This window comes from Elgaria multicarinata, chromosome 19, assembly GCF_023053635.1.
Source record: "Elgaria multicarinata webbii isolate HBS135686 ecotype San Diego chromosome 19, rElgMul1.1.pri, whole genome shotgun sequence".
Taxonomy (NCBI): domain Eukaryota; kingdom Metazoa; phylum Chordata; class Lepidosauria; order Squamata; family Anguidae; genus Elgaria; species Elgaria multicarinata.
In genome coordinates, this window is record NC_086189.1 from 17,261,178 (window position 1) to 17,277,697 (window position 16,520).

The 16,520-nt window shown below is 51.1% G+C and overlaps 1 protein-coding gene across 4 annotated transcripts in view; it reads right to left on the reverse strand.

Annotated features, from left to right (window-relative positions):
• Nucleotides 1-123: 123 nt before the first annotated feature.
• TSC1 (TSC complex subunit 1) overlaps nucleotides 124-16,520 on the reverse strand; it is a 35,359-nt gene continuing 18,962 nt past the window's right edge. For all 4 annotated transcript variants that reach the window (XM_063144878.1, XM_063144877.1, XM_063144876.1 and 1 more), the window contains 14 exons: nucleotides 16,225-16,331; nucleotides 14,832-14,952; nucleotides 14,199-14,311; nucleotides 12,861-12,933; nucleotides 11,341-11,445; nucleotides 10,001-10,571; nucleotides 8,860-8,903; nucleotides 6,967-7,133; nucleotides 6,681-6,863; nucleotides 5,076-5,186; nucleotides 3,913-4,035; nucleotides 2,287-2,474; nucleotides 1,703-1,864; nucleotides 124-656 (listed from right to left, as the gene is read on the reverse strand). In XM_063144878.1, the coding sequence (XP_063000948.1) occupies nucleotides 149-656; nucleotides 1,703-1,864; nucleotides 2,287-2,474; nucleotides 3,913-4,035; nucleotides 5,076-5,186; nucleotides 6,681-6,863; nucleotides 6,967-7,133; nucleotides 8,860-8,903; nucleotides 10,001-10,571; nucleotides 11,341-11,445; nucleotides 12,861-12,933; nucleotides 14,199-14,311; nucleotides 14,832-14,952; nucleotides 16,225-16,331 (2,576 nt within the window). In that variant the 3' untranslated portion in view covers nucleotides 124-148. The remainder of the gene's footprint in view (nucleotides 657-1,702; nucleotides 1,865-2,286; nucleotides 2,475-3,912; nucleotides 4,036-5,075; nucleotides 5,187-6,680; nucleotides 6,864-6,966; nucleotides 7,134-8,859; nucleotides 8,904-10,000; nucleotides 10,572-11,340; nucleotides 11,446-12,860; nucleotides 12,934-14,198; nucleotides 14,312-14,831; nucleotides 14,953-16,224; nucleotides 16,332-16,520) is intronic.

Here is a 16,520-nt window from a genome sequence, read left to right on the forward strand (position 1 = left end):
TCGCTCCGTTGAACAAGCCGACGGCCCTGGAACAAACCACGAAAGCTTTTAGTTAAAACGTGCGTTCACGCCTCCCTGTTCTCTGCCAAGAATATGAAAAGTAACACTGATTTGGGGGCCGGGGGGGGGGTTGAGATTCTCTTCCATTTTAGCTATGCCCATGATGAGATTCATTGTAGTCCATTATATGAAGCTGTCCAACACTGCTTTCCTGATTCCTGGGGGAGGGGGGCGAGTCCTCCGGGCTGGGAGGGGCTCTGGCCTCCATGCTCGGGTCTTTACACAGTTCCGTCTTTAAAGTGTCACAAAGGCTATTGATGGCCACGCCGTCTTCGTCACACTGGCTCTCGCTCTTGGTGCGAAACAGCTCCCGCGCCTTCATGCCCAGGAAGCTCTCGGAGCTGGGGAAGGAGCCCACGGTCAGCGGGCCGCCGCTGGGGGAGGCTTCCAGCAGCACGGACGTTTCCCAGCGGTTGTTGAACTGCCCGGCTCTCTGGCCGGGAGGCGGCTTTTCGGGGGTGGAGACCTCGCTGCTGCCGCTGCTGCTGTTACCGCTGCCCCGGGCACTGGGAAGTTTGGTCTCGCCGTTCCGGTCGATCGCTTCTTCATTGCGTCCGGAGACGGAGACGGTGCTACTTTCCTTCCCGCCAGACGGCCTGTTGCAAGGGTGAGAGGCAGACACAGACAAGGAGACAAAGTCAGCGGGAGAGAGCAGTGGCTCAGCTTCTAAGACAGCAACGCACAAGTTGTGGAGGAAAGCCTGAACCCTGCCTCTTCTCCCCCACCCCAACCCGGCCACATTGGGTGTCTTTTAAATAAAGCGATAAAATACATTTTAATCCCCGCCCAAACTCAAGCCGAAGGGGTATTATTATTTTTAATAAGTCGAAGCCTGCACTGTCAATGTCCTTCCTCAAATACGGCCCCCAAACTGGATGCAATACTCCAAATGCAGCACAGAACGGACCCTAACTCTTTACCTGCACTTCTGTTTATTGCCGGCCAAAACGGCATTCGCTTCTTTTTCTTTTCTTACCAGCCCTATGGCACGGTTGGCTCATATTCCTGGCTGCTCAAAGAGAAAGCTGCGTGTGTCTCCTTTACGAGCCCGCCAGGACTCCCTCACATTAGGCTAGGCAAAGTTCCGGACCCCCTAGCCCCCCATGCTGCCAACGGGGCAGGGACGGCTCCAGGCAGCACGAAGCCGCCGACCTGGTGACTGGCAGAAAGCAGCGGCCCGCTTCGGAAGTCTGAAAAATGAAACCTGCTGGCCATTGCCGTCAAAACACTGTTTTAAAGTTGTGCAAAGTCAGCCAACTTGCACCTGGGCTCAACTCAGCCTTCCTCAACCTGGGGCGCTCCAGATGTGTTGGACTACAACTCCCAGAATGCCCCAGCCAGCTGGCTGGGGCATTCTGGGAGATGCAGTCCAACACATCTGGAGCGCCCCAGGTTGAGGAAGGCTGGCTCAACTTATGGGAGGCTGTTGGAATTCAGCTCAGCTTCAGGTTGATTTTTTCGCAGGAGGGGAGCAGAGTATGTCTACGGCCCTAATCGCAAGGAGCCCTTTGCAGACCCCTAGAAATGCTACGAATTCCATGGGGCACAGCTCCACCCCGCTGTTGGCTTCGGGATTCTGAGCAACGTTCTTTTATCGTGAGCAGCCAACAAGCTGCAGAGCTGCACTGGGGGGGGCCTTTACCTTTCTTCTGCCATTTCGGCTGGCTCCGTTTTGTTCTCCCCCAGTTTCCTCGGCACCCTGTCGTTCTCCAGGCGACCGTACAGATCCAAGATCTCCAACTCAAATGCCTGAGTAATCCTTTTCTGCGCCTTGTACCGGCTCTCGACGGCTTGGAGCTGGCCCCTGAAACAGACAAGGAATCACGTCTGTGGCGCCCCTTTGCAATTTCCCCCCCCATTTAGGCGAGGACTTCCCATTCCGGAAAGCTGCCTGCCCTCCGGACTACGTGAAAACGTGACGTACTAAAAAGCAAGAACGGCACAAAGGCCGACAAATGAGTGTGGTTAGGGTCCCACAGGCAATCTTCTGTTTAGTTACAGTCTGAATTAAACTCTGCCTTTGCTGACAGTGAACATTTTTCAGAGGGGGGGAGCCTTGTCAGTGTGTGATCGCGGGAAACAACGACGAAGAATCTTGTCCACGGAAGCTTACACCATAAGCTTTGTTCAGACGGAACGCTAAACCGTGATGGTTAAGCGCTTTGAGCTAAACCGTGTTGTGTGAACCACGACTTCGTGGGTGGGTGGATGAGAAGAGACGCTCACCTGGCTTGAACCTTCACATCCTCCAAGTACTTCTTCTGCTCTAGTAAGAGGTGGTCTCTCTTTGTGAGCTGAGATTCCAGTTCGACGATCCGCTTCTGAGATGCCTCCAAATGTTGGCTCTGCTGCTGAACGCAATACTTGGCTCTCTCCAACTCTTTTTTGAAGGCTGCCTGCATACTTTCTACTTCCTGAAAAGGGGGGGGAAGCAGCAGGAGGAGAGAGAAGCTGAACTTCTGCAGAATCCACAAGGGAAGACAGGGAGGGAGGGAGATGAAGCGAAAGGCCAGATAGAAGAACTGGATATAGGGCTGGGAAGCAATTGCTGCAGTCCCCTGGGTAGAGAGGCTGACCTTGGATCTGGGGTCACGCCTCAATTAAAACATGGCCCAACCTTTTGGGAGAGGTGGGCACATTGGGGGATTTTTAGAGGGCGTTGTGGGCATTTAGAGAGCAACGAGGATGATCAGGGATCTGGAAACGAAGCCCTATGAGAGACTGAAAGAACTGGGCATGTATAATAATAATAATAATAATAATAATAATAATAATAATAATAATAATAATAATAATAATAATAATTTATTTATTTATTTGTTACCCGCCTCTCCCTCTGGATCGAGGCGGGGTACAACACAATTAAAAACAACATAAAGGACATAAAACTAATTCAAACATTTAAAACCAGTGCATCATTAAAAGCAGCACACCATTAAAAAAGGCATCTTAAAATTCAGCTGGGTAGGCCTGCCGGAAGAGATCAGTCTTTATGGCTTTCTTAAATTCTGGAAGACTGTTAAGTTGACGAATCTCTCCCAGCAAGCCATTCCACAAACTGGGAATGGCAGTTTAGCCTGGAGAAGACAGAAGGGAGACATGATAGCACCTTTCAAGGACTTGAAAGGTTGTCCCACAGGAAGGCCAGGATCTCTTCTCGGTCATCCCAGAGTACAGGACACGGAATAATGGGCTCAAGTTCCAGGAAGCCAGATTCCGGCTGGACATCAGGAAAAACTTCCTGACTGTTAGAGCAGTATGACAATGGAACCAATGCCCTAGGGAGGTGGTGGGCTCTCCCATGCTAGAGGCAGCTGGACAGCCACCTGTCAGGGATGCTTCAAGGTGTATCCCTGCATTGAGCAGAGGGGAGGGGGAGGTTGGACTTGATGGCCTTAGAGGCCCCTTCCAGCTCTATTATTCTAGGATTCATTCTCATGAAACGCCTGGCTTGGGGGGATCCCTGTTCGCAAAGCGGCTGCCACCGTCACAGAACACTTCTTCCCCAGAGGGTAGCCTGGTGAGACTAAAAGAAGAGCAGCCTGCCCAAGAACCCAACGACAAGACAGAGGAGGGGGCCGAGACCTAAAACACAAACACTCTTCCGAATCCAAAACGGGACGGTGCCGGAGGGCGGCGCTTTGCTTTGCAACATGCCAGCCCCTGCCCCCACACCATACTTATTTTATTTTTTAAGTAAAAACTTAAGAAACTAAAAGTCAGGAGGTGGGGGTAGAGAACCCAGCAGCGCCAAGAGAGGCATCCACAGGCACTTTGGTTGCCACAGACACTGTACCCCGGATCGTAGCCATAAAATGTCACCCTTGCTACGTATCCCGTTGGGAGACGTACCTTCGTCGTGTCTGCGTGCTTGTGCTGCAGCTGTTCCAAGTACAGTTCGTTTACTTCTCCCAGCACCAGAAGTTGCCTGTTCAAGAACTCCATCTGCTGCTGGACTGACTCACTATTAGAAAGCTTTAAGGGAAATACATATATATATTGGAGGCTCCATTTAAACAAAGCCAAAGCATGGCTTATAGTCAGAGTCGCTCAGGGTAAGCAAAAGCCAAGTCCTGTGCTCAGAAATGGCACAAATCAGATTTGATCTACGGAAGCTCCATGTGCAAACTTCAGCACAACTTCTGGCCTTCCAGATGTTTTGGCTGACAACTCCCTGTCCTCCCTCACCTCTGGCTAGAGTTACCCACTCCGGCTTTGCTGTGACTAGTTGCATTTTCGCCCCACCCCACCCACCCACCCACCCAAAAAAGGGGAGGGAGTTATCAAAAGCTGATGTAGAGGCAGAAGATAATGACTGGGGAGACGTCCAGCAACATCTCTTATCTGAATTTCTCTGTCGTTTTTGAGATTCTGAATTGTTTGAGCTTTGTTTCTGCAGCTCCACCAATGCATTCGTTCGGCAGCACCCTTCTGTTTGAATTCTGGATTATGTGCCACAGTGCTTGGGTTGTTTCGCGACATCCGAACACGGAAAGCTTGAGTTGATGGTTGAACAACCCGGAGTTAACCCAACAGCTGCCCATGGTTTAACCCCTAAACAACCCAGGCTCTCTCGGTTTGGGCATCGAGAAACAAGCCAGGAGTGGGGTGGAATCGGAAGTGGCAGACGCGCTCTCAGCTTGTCACCACAACTCCTGGGTTAAACAACCCAGGAATTGCCGCCGGGACGTGCAAACTGAGTCTTAGTGTTAGTTCCTGGAGGCTCTAACGCTCTGGATGGCTCGAAGAGCAAGATAACGTTAGCGGTTGCTCAGGTTTTGAACGTAACTATTACCAGTTCTCTGACAGGGTCCAACTAAGCTGCCCTCGCACTCTGAACATGGCTTTGTCTGTTTGGTTTTTGTATCGTGGTTGGTTGACTAATAAATCTGGTTTGAAAGACAGGAAAAAATCTTATTAAACCAAGCATGCACCCGCAGCGAAACTGAAGCATAGCTTCTGGTGTCAGGACCCTGCCCGTTTACGCGTATGCAAGCCAGGGATTTAGCTCTTACCTTTTGAGAAACCTGACTCAGAAGTAGCTCTGTGTGGCAGACTTTATTGTTGGCCTTCTTCAACTCCAACCGTAGATCTGCAATGATGTTGTAGCAGTCTTCCAGCTTGGTCTATGCACACACAAAAAGCCACGTTAGCAAAGCTCAGAGGACAAAGAGGCGACCAGAGCTAGAACGACCATCTGTTTTAGGCTAAGTACAATCCAGATTCCTAGGGACCTCGTCAAGCTGCTTGCTAAGTCTCATGTGAAACCCCAAGTTTATTTTATTTATTTATTTATTACATTTTTATACCGCCCAATAGCTGAAGCGCTCTGGGCGGTTCACAAAAATTAAAACCATGAAAAGCATAATAAAACAACCAACAGTCTGAAAAACACAATTACAAAATACAATATACAAAGCACAACCAGGATAAAACCACACAGCAGAAATTGATATAGGTTAAAATACGGAAGGAAACACCTAATTTAAGTTGAATTAGGTGTTAAAATGCTGAGAAAATAAAAAGGTCTTCAGCTGGCGAGGGAAAGAGTACAGCGTAGGCGCCAGGCGAACCTCTCTGGGGAGCTCGTTCCACAGCCGGGGTGCCACAGCAGAGAAGGCCCTGCTCCTGGTAGCCACCTGCCTCACTTCCTTTGGCAGGGGCTCATGGAGAAGGACCCCTGAGGACCTGCAACAGCACTTCTGCTAGTCCCAGCCATGTCTGAAGTAGAACCCTTTTCCTGAAGGGTTGTTGTGAAAATAAAAGAGGGGCAGGGGTAGAGTGAGAAATCTCACAGACTCGCCTGAGAGGTCCTGGAGGAAGGCAGTGGGATATAATTGTACCAAGCCATTCTAACACTAGCAAGTTTACCCGTGCGGGCGAGTAGAGGGTTCCGTATTCTACACTCAGCATCTGGGTGCCTCCTCCAAGGGAGGCTCAGTAGGTGGCAACAAGGGAGAGGGGGCCTTCACGGGGGTGGCCCCTCCAATTACGGAACCATCTCCCCGATGAGGTCCGGCTGATGCCAACATGGTTATCTTTTCGGCACCAGGTGAAGACCTTCCTCTTCTCTCAGGCATTTAGAAGCACAGGATGGGTTTTAACGAGGTCCTGGATTCATCTTATGGTCATGGCTGTCTGCTTCAAATCGCTCCCTGCCCTCTGTGCACACCGTCTGTTTTTAGAGAAATGGTTTACTGTATTTTCAAAGGCTTTTAATCTTTGTCAGCCACCCGCAGAACTTCAGCTACGGGGCAATGCAGAAATGGAATAAACCGTACGTTCAGGATCTGTGGAGGTTTACTCAGCGCCCACGCTCTATAGCAGGATGACTCCGACCCACCCAGCCTTCTGCAGGGAGAATCATGTCGCCGGAGCTGGGCCACGCCCCCCTTCAGTCCCCAGACGACACCCCGGAATGATGGCCCTCCTGATTCATCTACCAGGAACCCCCTTCGCTCCGCTGGGGGAAGTTGGCGAGCGGTGAAACCGCTTCATCTGCTGGGAGTTGCAGGGCCCTAGTCGCCTGGAAGGCGCCAGGGTTGGGGGAGGCAGCCTTAAGGAGAAGCCGCCCCCCCCGCCCCCGGTGCTCTGCCAGCCCTCGACGCGACGTGCTCTACCTTCAGTTCCTGGCTCTGGTTGTAGTACTCCTCCCTCTCGTGCTGCAGCTGGCGGATCTGGCTGTGGAGCTGGGCAAGCATGCGGTCGCGCTCTTCCTGGAAGTGGCGGATCTTGGCCTGCTCCTTCTGAAGGCTGAGCTTCAAGGATTGGATGTCCTTCTCCTGAAGCCGCAGCTGGTCTTTCTGTCCCCAAGCAGAGAGCGGCAGTCAAAGCCCACACCCAAGAGAAGGTGGTCCTTCCGCAGCGGAGGTGCCCGGAGAAAGGTCTCTGAGGGTCTCAACTCACCATCGCCGCGTTGTGCTCCTCCAGGGCGGCCGCCTTGATGACTCTCCGCAGGAGGCGCCGGTTCCGGGCCGCGTGCTGCTGCCTCTTGAAGCGCTCGTACAGCAGCTGGTTGTGCAGTAATCGCAGCTGGTTTTGGAGAGTGTGGATCTCGTCGGAAGGGGGGAAACCTGCAGGGATGGCAGGGCAGAGGGCGGCACTCGAGAGGGAGCGGCAACGTGAAAACGGGTCTGCCCCCAAACACCCTGTGAAATGGAGGAACAACCCCCAAACTCCACACTGCAGCAGAAAAAGAGGCTAGCCCTAATGGCGTACACACGTCCAGATCTAGACACCTCTGTGGCTTAGATGCCACTATTCCTGCAGTTCACGATGAGGCCAGTGATCGCTTCTAATCACTAATGCAGGCGTGCATTTCACTCCTGGTGGCCCAAGGATGTTGGCAAGGCGCATGGGGAGGTTTGGCTTTCCACCCCTAAGACGGCGCAACCTTCGCCCATGAAGGCTTGTCACACCCAGAAGAGAAGGAACACGTCGGGGGGAAGAGATCCTCCGTGAAGCAGGCGGCCTATGAAGGACCCACTAGATTGAGGGGAGACAGGAGAGCACTCTTCAAATACTTAAAAAGTTGTCATACAGAGGAGGGCCAGGATCTCTTCTCGATCCTCCCAGAGTGCAGGACACAGAATAACGGGCTCAAGTTAAAGGAAGCCAGATTCCGGCTGGACATCAGGAAAAACTTCCTGGCTGTTAGAGCAGTACGACAATGGAACCAGTTACCTAGGGAGGTTGTGGGCTCTCCTACACTAGAGGCATTCAAGATGCAACGTGATAGCCATCAGTCAGGGATGCTTTAAGGTGGATTCCTGCACTGAGTAGGGGGTTGGACTCCATGGCCTTATAGGCCCCTTCCAACTCTACTATTCTATGATTCTAGGATTCTACTGCTTCTCCAGAACGCAACTGCAAGGCCGTGGGGCGGCACCGATGGCAGAGAACATCTCGTCCATTCTTTAAAAGACATCACCGAATTGCAAGAAAACGGAAGGCTCTCCCCAAAAGAACTGTTGGGGGAAACAGGAATTTTGCTGAATGGAACACAAAGTGCACTGGGAGTTGTTTGCATTTTAATTTTCCATTTGATTTTTGCGTAACATTTCATAAGCGTGCTTTAGAACCATAGAATAGCAGAGTTGGAAGGGGCCGACAAGGCCATCGAGTCCAACCCCCCGCTCAACGCAGGAATCCACCCTAAAGCATCCCTGACAGATGGTTGTCCAGCTGCCTCTTGAAGGCCTCTAGTGTGGGAGAACCCACAACCTCTCTAGGTAACTGGTTCCATTGTCGTACTGCTCTAACAGTCATAGAATCATAGAACAGCAGAGTTGGAAGGGGCCTACAAGGCCATCGAGTCCAACCCCCTGCTCAATGCAGGAATCCACCCTAAAGCATCCCTGACAGATGGCTGTCCAGCTGCCTCTTGAAGGCCTCGAGTGTGGGAAGGCCCACACTAGACTTGTTGGCGTCTCTGTTTTTGTTTTGGGAGAAGCGATTTATACGAACTTGCATTTATTTATTTATTATTTATTTATTGCATTTATATACCGCCCCATAGCCGAAGTTCTCTGGGCGGTTTACAAAAGTTAAGAACAGTAAACATTATAAACAAATATACAAAGTTTAGAAACATAAAAACAAAAATACCCTTATAAAAAAACCTATTCTGGGGTCCGTTAAAAACAAACGAACTCAGCTCATGTTGTTAAATGCTGTTAAATGCCTTGTAAACTGCCGAGCCCTGCCAGGTGCTAGACGTCGCAGCAACGAAGAGGGGCAGCGAAAGGAGCGGAAAGGGGCGAAGTGTGGTTCAGGTGTAGGCCTGAACGGTTTGCTTACCTCCAAAGTGAGTCCAGTCGGCAGATTTGCTTGGCAAGGGTAGTCTGGAAAAATAAAGAAGGACAGCGATTCATTCTGGATTGCAGTCAAAGCTTTTCAGCAGGAAGGCAGAAGCTGAAGGCCAGGGACAAAGGGGTTCTTCAGACGCTGGGCTGAGTTTGGGTTCCGGTTCTGACAGGACCAAGTCATCATTTGGGCGATCAAGATTAAAACAAGCCATTGCAGCTGCCAGTTCAAGGTGCTGAAGGCGATTTGAAGCAGTGCTTGCTCAGGGCTTTGCTTGTCCCTCGTTTTTCCTGACAGCTGAAGTGATTGTATGTGTCTATGGCCATAGCTAGACCTAAGGTTTGTCCCTGGATCGTCCAGGGGTCAAACCTGTTCATCTAGGTGACGCACAGGGGATTCAGTGCTCAGGCAGGGGCGAACCCTGGATGATCCCAGGATAAACCTTGGGTCTAGCTGTGGCCTGAGTCTGTGGCCTGAGTCTGTACTATGATTTTATTAGATTGTAAGCCTATGCGGCAGGGCCTTGCTATTTACTGTTTTACTCTGTACAGCACCATGTACATTGATGGTGCTATATAAATAAATAATAATAATAATAATAATAATAATAATAATAATAATAATAATAATAATTGCACAAACAGATGATGATGGGAAATGGATGCAGAATATGTACATGCAAAGGGAGTTCGCACCTCCTTCCAGCTAATCAAGTTTTCATAGCTGGGTGTCTATCCCGGGGTGGGGTGAGGACACACACACGCACGGTAGATGGAAGCCATCCCTTTGAGCCAGCTGCGGTTCTCCAGAGAGAACCGGAGGCCGAAGCATGAAGCCTGCGCATTGGATCTTATCGGCCCCGCTGTTCAGGAGCTGACAGGCTCCATCCCTCCCCTCTCTTAGACGCAGCACGGAGGGGCTCCCTCTCGCAGGAATCCACCCTAAAGCATCCCTGGCAGATGGTTGTCCAGCTGCCTCTCGAATGCCTCTAGTGTGAACGCCTCTAACGTTCTTCCTCTGGCAACACGATACACACACGCTCACAGGACTAATTAAGCAGTGCAGATCTTCACATTTAACCTGGGAAGCAGGAACGAAGGCGCGGCTGGGCGCGAAGGCCCGTGCAGTCACTTACTTGTTGAGCTCTTTGCCGTGGGCGTCTGCTCCGTGCTGAATCAGCCTATCAAGCACTTCCAAAGGGGAGGTGGAGAAAGCGCCGTCTTCATCTGGACACGCCTTGGCTTTCTTCAGCAGCTCTTCCGTCCTTTCGGTGACGAACAGGTAGGCCGTCTTTGGCAACGCCACCTCAAACAGGTGCTCGTAATCGCGAGGCTGCTGCTCACTCCCGGCCCCTGTTCTCTTGCGGGCCGGAAACTTGCAGGGACTGGGGGTGAAAAGGCTGGACTCCAGAGACGCCTGGCTTTCCCGGTGGCTGGCGGGATAATCCCGGCACGGCCGGTCTATAGGCGTGAAGGCTTGTTTAGGGGTCTCCTGCAGGCTCTCGCCTCCAGGCTGGTCTGGAAAGGATGACGCCAGGGGCTCGGAGTTCAGGATCTGGCCCTGAGTGCTGGAGGCTGCCGACTGGGATTTCTTGGAGCCGGAGAGACTCTCGGTGGAGTGGTAAAAAGGGGAGTCAAAACCGCCCCGAGGCACCACGGGCTCAGCATCCGCTGTCGTGATCTCGGAGATCTCCTTTGATATGGCATCTAAGGATAAGAGAGGCGGGGGGGGGGGATATCAATGCTCTCTCTCCCCACTTCATGGGGAATCCTACCCTGCTTACACGATCAAGGCTGATCCAGAGTCTGCACCAAGAAAAACTGGATTCTGCCACTGGCATAAATCCTTACAATCGGCATGTTTTCTCAGGTTTTTCCATTAACGGAGGCAACGTTTAGTATTTTTGCATCGTTTGTTTTGGTTTTTACTAGTCATGGGTAGCCCAGAGAGAGAAGACACATTGTTTAGAAGTCCTTATCCCTACCAGCCCAGTGCCTGCCTCTGGAGACCAGGCGGGCACCAACTTTGCATTTCCTCTGGCGCCTCCTGAAAACGTAGTTGGTTCCAGGAAGCCTTCCCTCAATGACCAGTCGGGGTTTCATTCGTGCTCTGTTTCTTTTAAAAGATGTATTTTTAATGCATTTTTATTCTTTTATCGGACTTGTTCACCGCTCCGAAATTCTTGAATGGGGAGTGGTATATAAATATTGTGAATAAAGAATTTTTTAAAAAATCCTAGGAGTCGCAGGTCAAAACATCTGAGGGCGCCACGTTGGCGAAGGCTGTTTATAGCGTGAGGGCAACCCAGTGGCAGTCTTCCCCGGCCACCCAAGGCTAGACCCAACACACAGTCCTCTTCTGAGCACCTTCCAACCTGGGATCTCAATAGAGGACTCCTGGCCAGGCCGGTTTGCCCTCTTCACCACTACACTTTTGACGGTCGTGAAAGCCAAGAGGCTTCAACCCCACCCTTACCTTCCTCTCGGTCCTTTTCCCCGCTGTCTTCAAAAGAGGCCTCCAGGTCACCTAAGATGCCGGGTAGATCACTTAAAGTTACCGAACTTTTACTGCCATGGGAGTCTGGGGGAGCAGAAAAATAAAACGTGAAGGCTTAAAGAGCGATCCGACTGCAATGCTGTACACTCGGCTGCAACGCGAGTCCGTGGCCTACCTCCAGCAACGTTCTCTTCTGCGGGCACAGAGAACCTCTCGTCCCTAACTGGCGAACGGACCCGGCTGCACACGGGCTGGTAGAGCCCTTGGTTTTGATTAAGCAAAGCCTTCAAGCAACCTGAATGCAGCTGTCGGAGTTGAACACATGGTGCCCGCCCCCGCTGAGCGAAGCTATTCCCACTGGCATCCCTGGGCGCGGTCCTGTATTTCCCTGAGGGAGGGGTCTGTCCACTCCCATTTCTCTGTGGCAGGTGGGGAGCAGGCTTCTGACTGGGCCCTTTGGCCCGCTAACCTCCCCCAGCGCCGGTTGGGGAGGTCTGCAACCTAGTGGCTGAAGGTATTACTACAGATTTCAACCACATGGGCACATTTATATTAATGTGTTTTAAGAACCAAATAATCTTGGGGTGCACACCCCCAGGGTCCCCTTAGTACGCACACTAAGGTTCAAATGATTCAAAGCCATGGTGCGGGCGGACGGACAGGCAAGACACGCATCCTCTTTTATTATTATACTTTGAGTACATGGGTTGGGTTCTTCCCACACATACACTTTAAACAAGGGGGAATCTTCCTGTTTCAGACTGAGGCACATTGGAAAGACCCACTGGATCTTCCACATCGCTCAGGTCGCTAGCCAAAACTGCCATCCTACTGGGCTAATGCAGACATCACACACCAACCTCGTAAAACCAAGTTAAGGGACTAGGAACAGGACACAGAAATACACGGTGCCACAGACCAGCTTCCCTCCTGTGCACAGGTATCCCCTGCTCTTAATCAAGGTTAGAACGCTACGCTCCGCAAACAAAAGAATTACTTTTAGCACATGCAAAGCGCCAGAAACTTAGAGCCATCTGGTCGCCTTTTCTTGAACTCTTTCAAAAATGTGAAACTGGGCACTGCAGTGGATCCACTGGAAAAACGTTACGGAGCCACAGTGGATTCCTGTAGATTTCATCCCTATAGTATTAGTTTCTTCTCTTTTATCTCAGGTACACTTGAGATTTGGGTGATTCTCAGCATTTCAGCAGGAGACCCAGCCGGCTTTCGCGTGACTGGAACTTTGGCCAAAGGTGTGACCCACGTTGGATGGGTCTCCCTTTGAAATGAAAACCAGCAAGAATCACACAAATGAACTAATTCCCAAATCGCCAAAAAAAAAGAATGTACTGCTAACAAAACAAAAGCAACTTGCAACAATGAGAAGGGAGAAAAACAAGGCATGGGTTATTTATTGCATGCCCCTGATTTGGAAGAGAAAAATAATTTAGGGAGAAGGGAATGAAGGTTCTAGAGGTCGGAACAGAGATGAAGCTTACCCAAAGTTCTCACATTGTTTACGATATTTTGCTGCCGGGATAACAAAGGCCTCCCAGAATCTGCTCTGTCCTCCTAGAAGAGGGTAAGGAATCTCTGCAGCATTTACATCACTCACACGGCAACCCATGTTCCCCAAACCCTAGAGTAGAGTCACACTTTTTGCCTCGGATTGAAGTTGGAAGCACTCCCAGAGTGAGTGAGGGCATTTAAGAGAGCCAAGGAACAACCCGCTTTCAGGCGTTTCCAAGAGAAATCTGGGTTGTTTCCTCTAAGGCAGCCTTCCTCAACCTGGGGCGCTCCAGATGTGTTGGGCTGCATCTCCCAGAATGCCCCAGCCAGCTGGCTGGGGCATTCTGGGAGATGCAGTCCAACACATCTGGAGCGCCCCAGGTTGAGGAAGGCTGCTCTAAGGGAAGCAATTCAACCCCATTACATATTAAGTAATAGATAATAAATAAAAATTCTCCAAACAAAGAGACTGAAATGATGCAAGCAGCCCAAACGCAGAGAAGCAGCAGAATCGACTGTCCCCCAGCCAAGGCTGACGGAAAAGAGGCAAAGGCCTTTCCAGCCTGTGGGCCTCTGGTAGGCCACTGTGTGAACAAAATGCTGGGACTACATGCACCCTTGGTCTCACCCAGCACCGCTCTTTGATTTATTTATTATTTATTTCTTGCATTTCTATACCGCCCAATAGCCGAAGCTCTCTGGGCAGTTTACAAACTGCTCTTCTTAAGGGCAGAGCCGAAAGAGCCACATAATACAACCTCCGTCCAGAGCCGAACTTAGGTTCCTTCTCAGGAGCCTTAAATATTTTAGCCCTTTCATTTCACAGACCGACAGTTCTCCCACGGCGTACGCCATTTCGGAATTACTGCTCTGGCTACATGTCCGCTGAGGAGGGGTTTTCCCCCAGGCCTAAAATCCCAGCAGTGAGCCCCATTAAAAGACAGTGACCCGGGCTCAGACGACACGCGAAGCCACGGCGGTTCAGCATTTTGAGCTGAACGTGATGGTTTCGTGTCCTGTGAACCATTCCTAACCACGGTGGCTACATAATCACAGTTGCCACATGCTCACTAACCATTAGCTGCAAAGGGTTTAGCAAGCAGCCTAAACGTGGCTTGGCGTGTTGTCTGAACAGGCCCAGTTTAATCCAAATTTACCTGAGATCACACAGAACGTGATCAACATAAAAAGGGGCGGGGGAGAGGAGGACGAAGGGCATTTCGTAATTAGGAAGTCTTTCATCTACCTATATGCCAAATCTGGAGGTGCCCCCTCCCCTCCCCCCCCTCGCCCCGGTTTTTGCCAAGCACTAGCAATTCTGCCTTTACCTTCTTGAGAGCGGCAGCAGTAGCTGAAGAAGCTGAAACGTGAACGCACTCGTCTGAAATGCACGATGGAGGTGGTGAGGTGGCAGGGGTTCCGAAGGGGGTTCCTTTCCCAACTGCGGAACAAAAGTAGAGAAAAGATGATTTCCTTTCGAATGGCTTTCCTAGAGGCTTCCGTCGCGCGTCCCGTCACCTCCAGAACAAACGTCTCGGCACGTCTGAGGGATAATCTAATCGCTGGCGCTCCAGACGCCGAAGCCACACGCAAACAAATGCCATCGCTCACTGGAAATGAGCAAATGAACTTCCTCTTATCCTGTGGAAACAGAACATTTGGGACCTTGCGCCGATGGGGGAAACTCACGAAACATCTTCAGGCACAAAGAGGCCGAGTAGAAATGGACACGTCTGATGGAACAGGGCATGGATTTATTGAATGCGCTAATACTACGACGAATACACAAGTTCCTAAGATACATGGAACGACTAGGGTGTTGTGGATCATTTTTAATTAGGTCTCCTTGCTTGTACCAGGTAGCGATGTAAAGACATTGACTCACAGGTAGCGTGCCTTTGGATTTGTCACTGTTCATGGTTACTTTAGGAATGCTGATTAAGAGAAACGGGGGAACCTACCGGGTGTGCTAAAGAACTTGCTGCCAGGCTGGGAAGATGTTTGTGAAGATTCCAAAGCAACCCCAGGGGAGGTGGGGGGAGTGGTCATGCCACAGATCGCGGAGGGACTCCAGAAGGACACCTGGAAGAAGAGTTGTGGGAGAGGCAAGGCGAGGGAGGGATTTGGCCTCCCGCACCGGCACGGTGCCATCCTATCTACTCCTCAGACAGCGACATTACGGTCAAGACACAGCATGCTGTATTTGGAATTACACATCCTGCATGCGCACCTCACACAAAAACGGCAGTGTGGGGTAGTGGCTACTACACGCTTGCACCAGGCTTTTTATAAAGGCTGCTGGGTTTGATAGGGCAGGAGGAAGGGGCCAAGAGCAGCACCACTGGCCCCCTCCTCCTGGCTAGCCAGTCCAGCGAGCCCTTTTTTCTCATCTCGCCCACCAAAACCCTTCCTTCAGTATCACTGCCGCGTCCCAAAGACCAGCCCCGGAGCACCACCCCTTCACCGTCTGACCCTCTCCGCCCCCCATGGCACAAAGCCCATGCCTTCAGCAGCTCTCCATGATGCAAACTGCCTTCCCCACTGACCAGGTCCCACCTATTCCATACCCTTGCACTGCCTTTCAGCTCAGGGGTGCAGAACCTCAGCTCCAGGGGCCAAATCCAGCCCAGGAGGAGTTTCCCCAAACAGGCCCACCTCTCTTTGGTGGTTTCCTGGCTCCCGTGTCATTTCCCTCCTCCCCCCCTTTCTAAAAGGTTGAAATGCCTTTCCAGAGGCTTGGTGACTTAGCAGCTTTCAGCCAATCAAGGCTGGCGGTTTGATTTTCTGGCACTGCCCCTTTTGACCTCAGCCACGCCCACCACTGGAACGCCCCACCCCCACCCCGGAGAGCTTCCCTGCAATGGGATCCGGCCCTCGGGACCCCATTGCTCAACACGGTTTTAAGTGTAATACGGGAGAGTCTGATCGTGACGCAGACAGGAACCGCCTCTGTCAGGGCAGGCTCTTTGTCCTGTGAGACTGCCAACGGAGGCAGAACGAATACGACTACAGCCCTTAAAAAAAACAAAACCTAAAAGGTTTTAAATTGATAATTGCTTCAAAGAGGGCTTCATTCTGTTGCACAGCTCCTGACAAAGGATCTTCAGATCCGAAACGTGGAGCGTTTGTACAAGTTAAGTTGAAAGCGTTTGGAATTTTTTTTTCTGTTTTGGATAAGGAAAATAAGGAAAACCTCCTTTCGTATCTGATAGCACCAGAGCCAGCCTCTTCTTTTCCTCATAGCCTTTTCGTGGTGCTTTTTCCCCTCTCCTTCCACCCCAAGCTCTTCCAACGAGGAATGGCGCACGCAGACCCCTTAATTCTTCTCATGCCACAAAAACGGGCGGCGTTTACCTGCTGAGGCTCAGTTGACAGACACGAGGACTGGGAGTTCAAAATCTGAGGTAGCTGCCCTGACATCTGCGCTAGCGCTAGCCGAGAAGGGGTAGACGTCAAAGCTCCTGTATTCCGTGAGATGGAAAATAAAGGGGGTGGGGTGGGGAGAGAGAATGGGATTAGTTCTCCCGATCTCAACGAAGCTGTGATTAATTCACACTCAACAGGATAGTTTTAAAGTTTGCATTTGCAACTCGTTTTATTTACGTATTTGTCGCACTCACGTGCCGCGAAATACAGTAAGATCTCTTTTA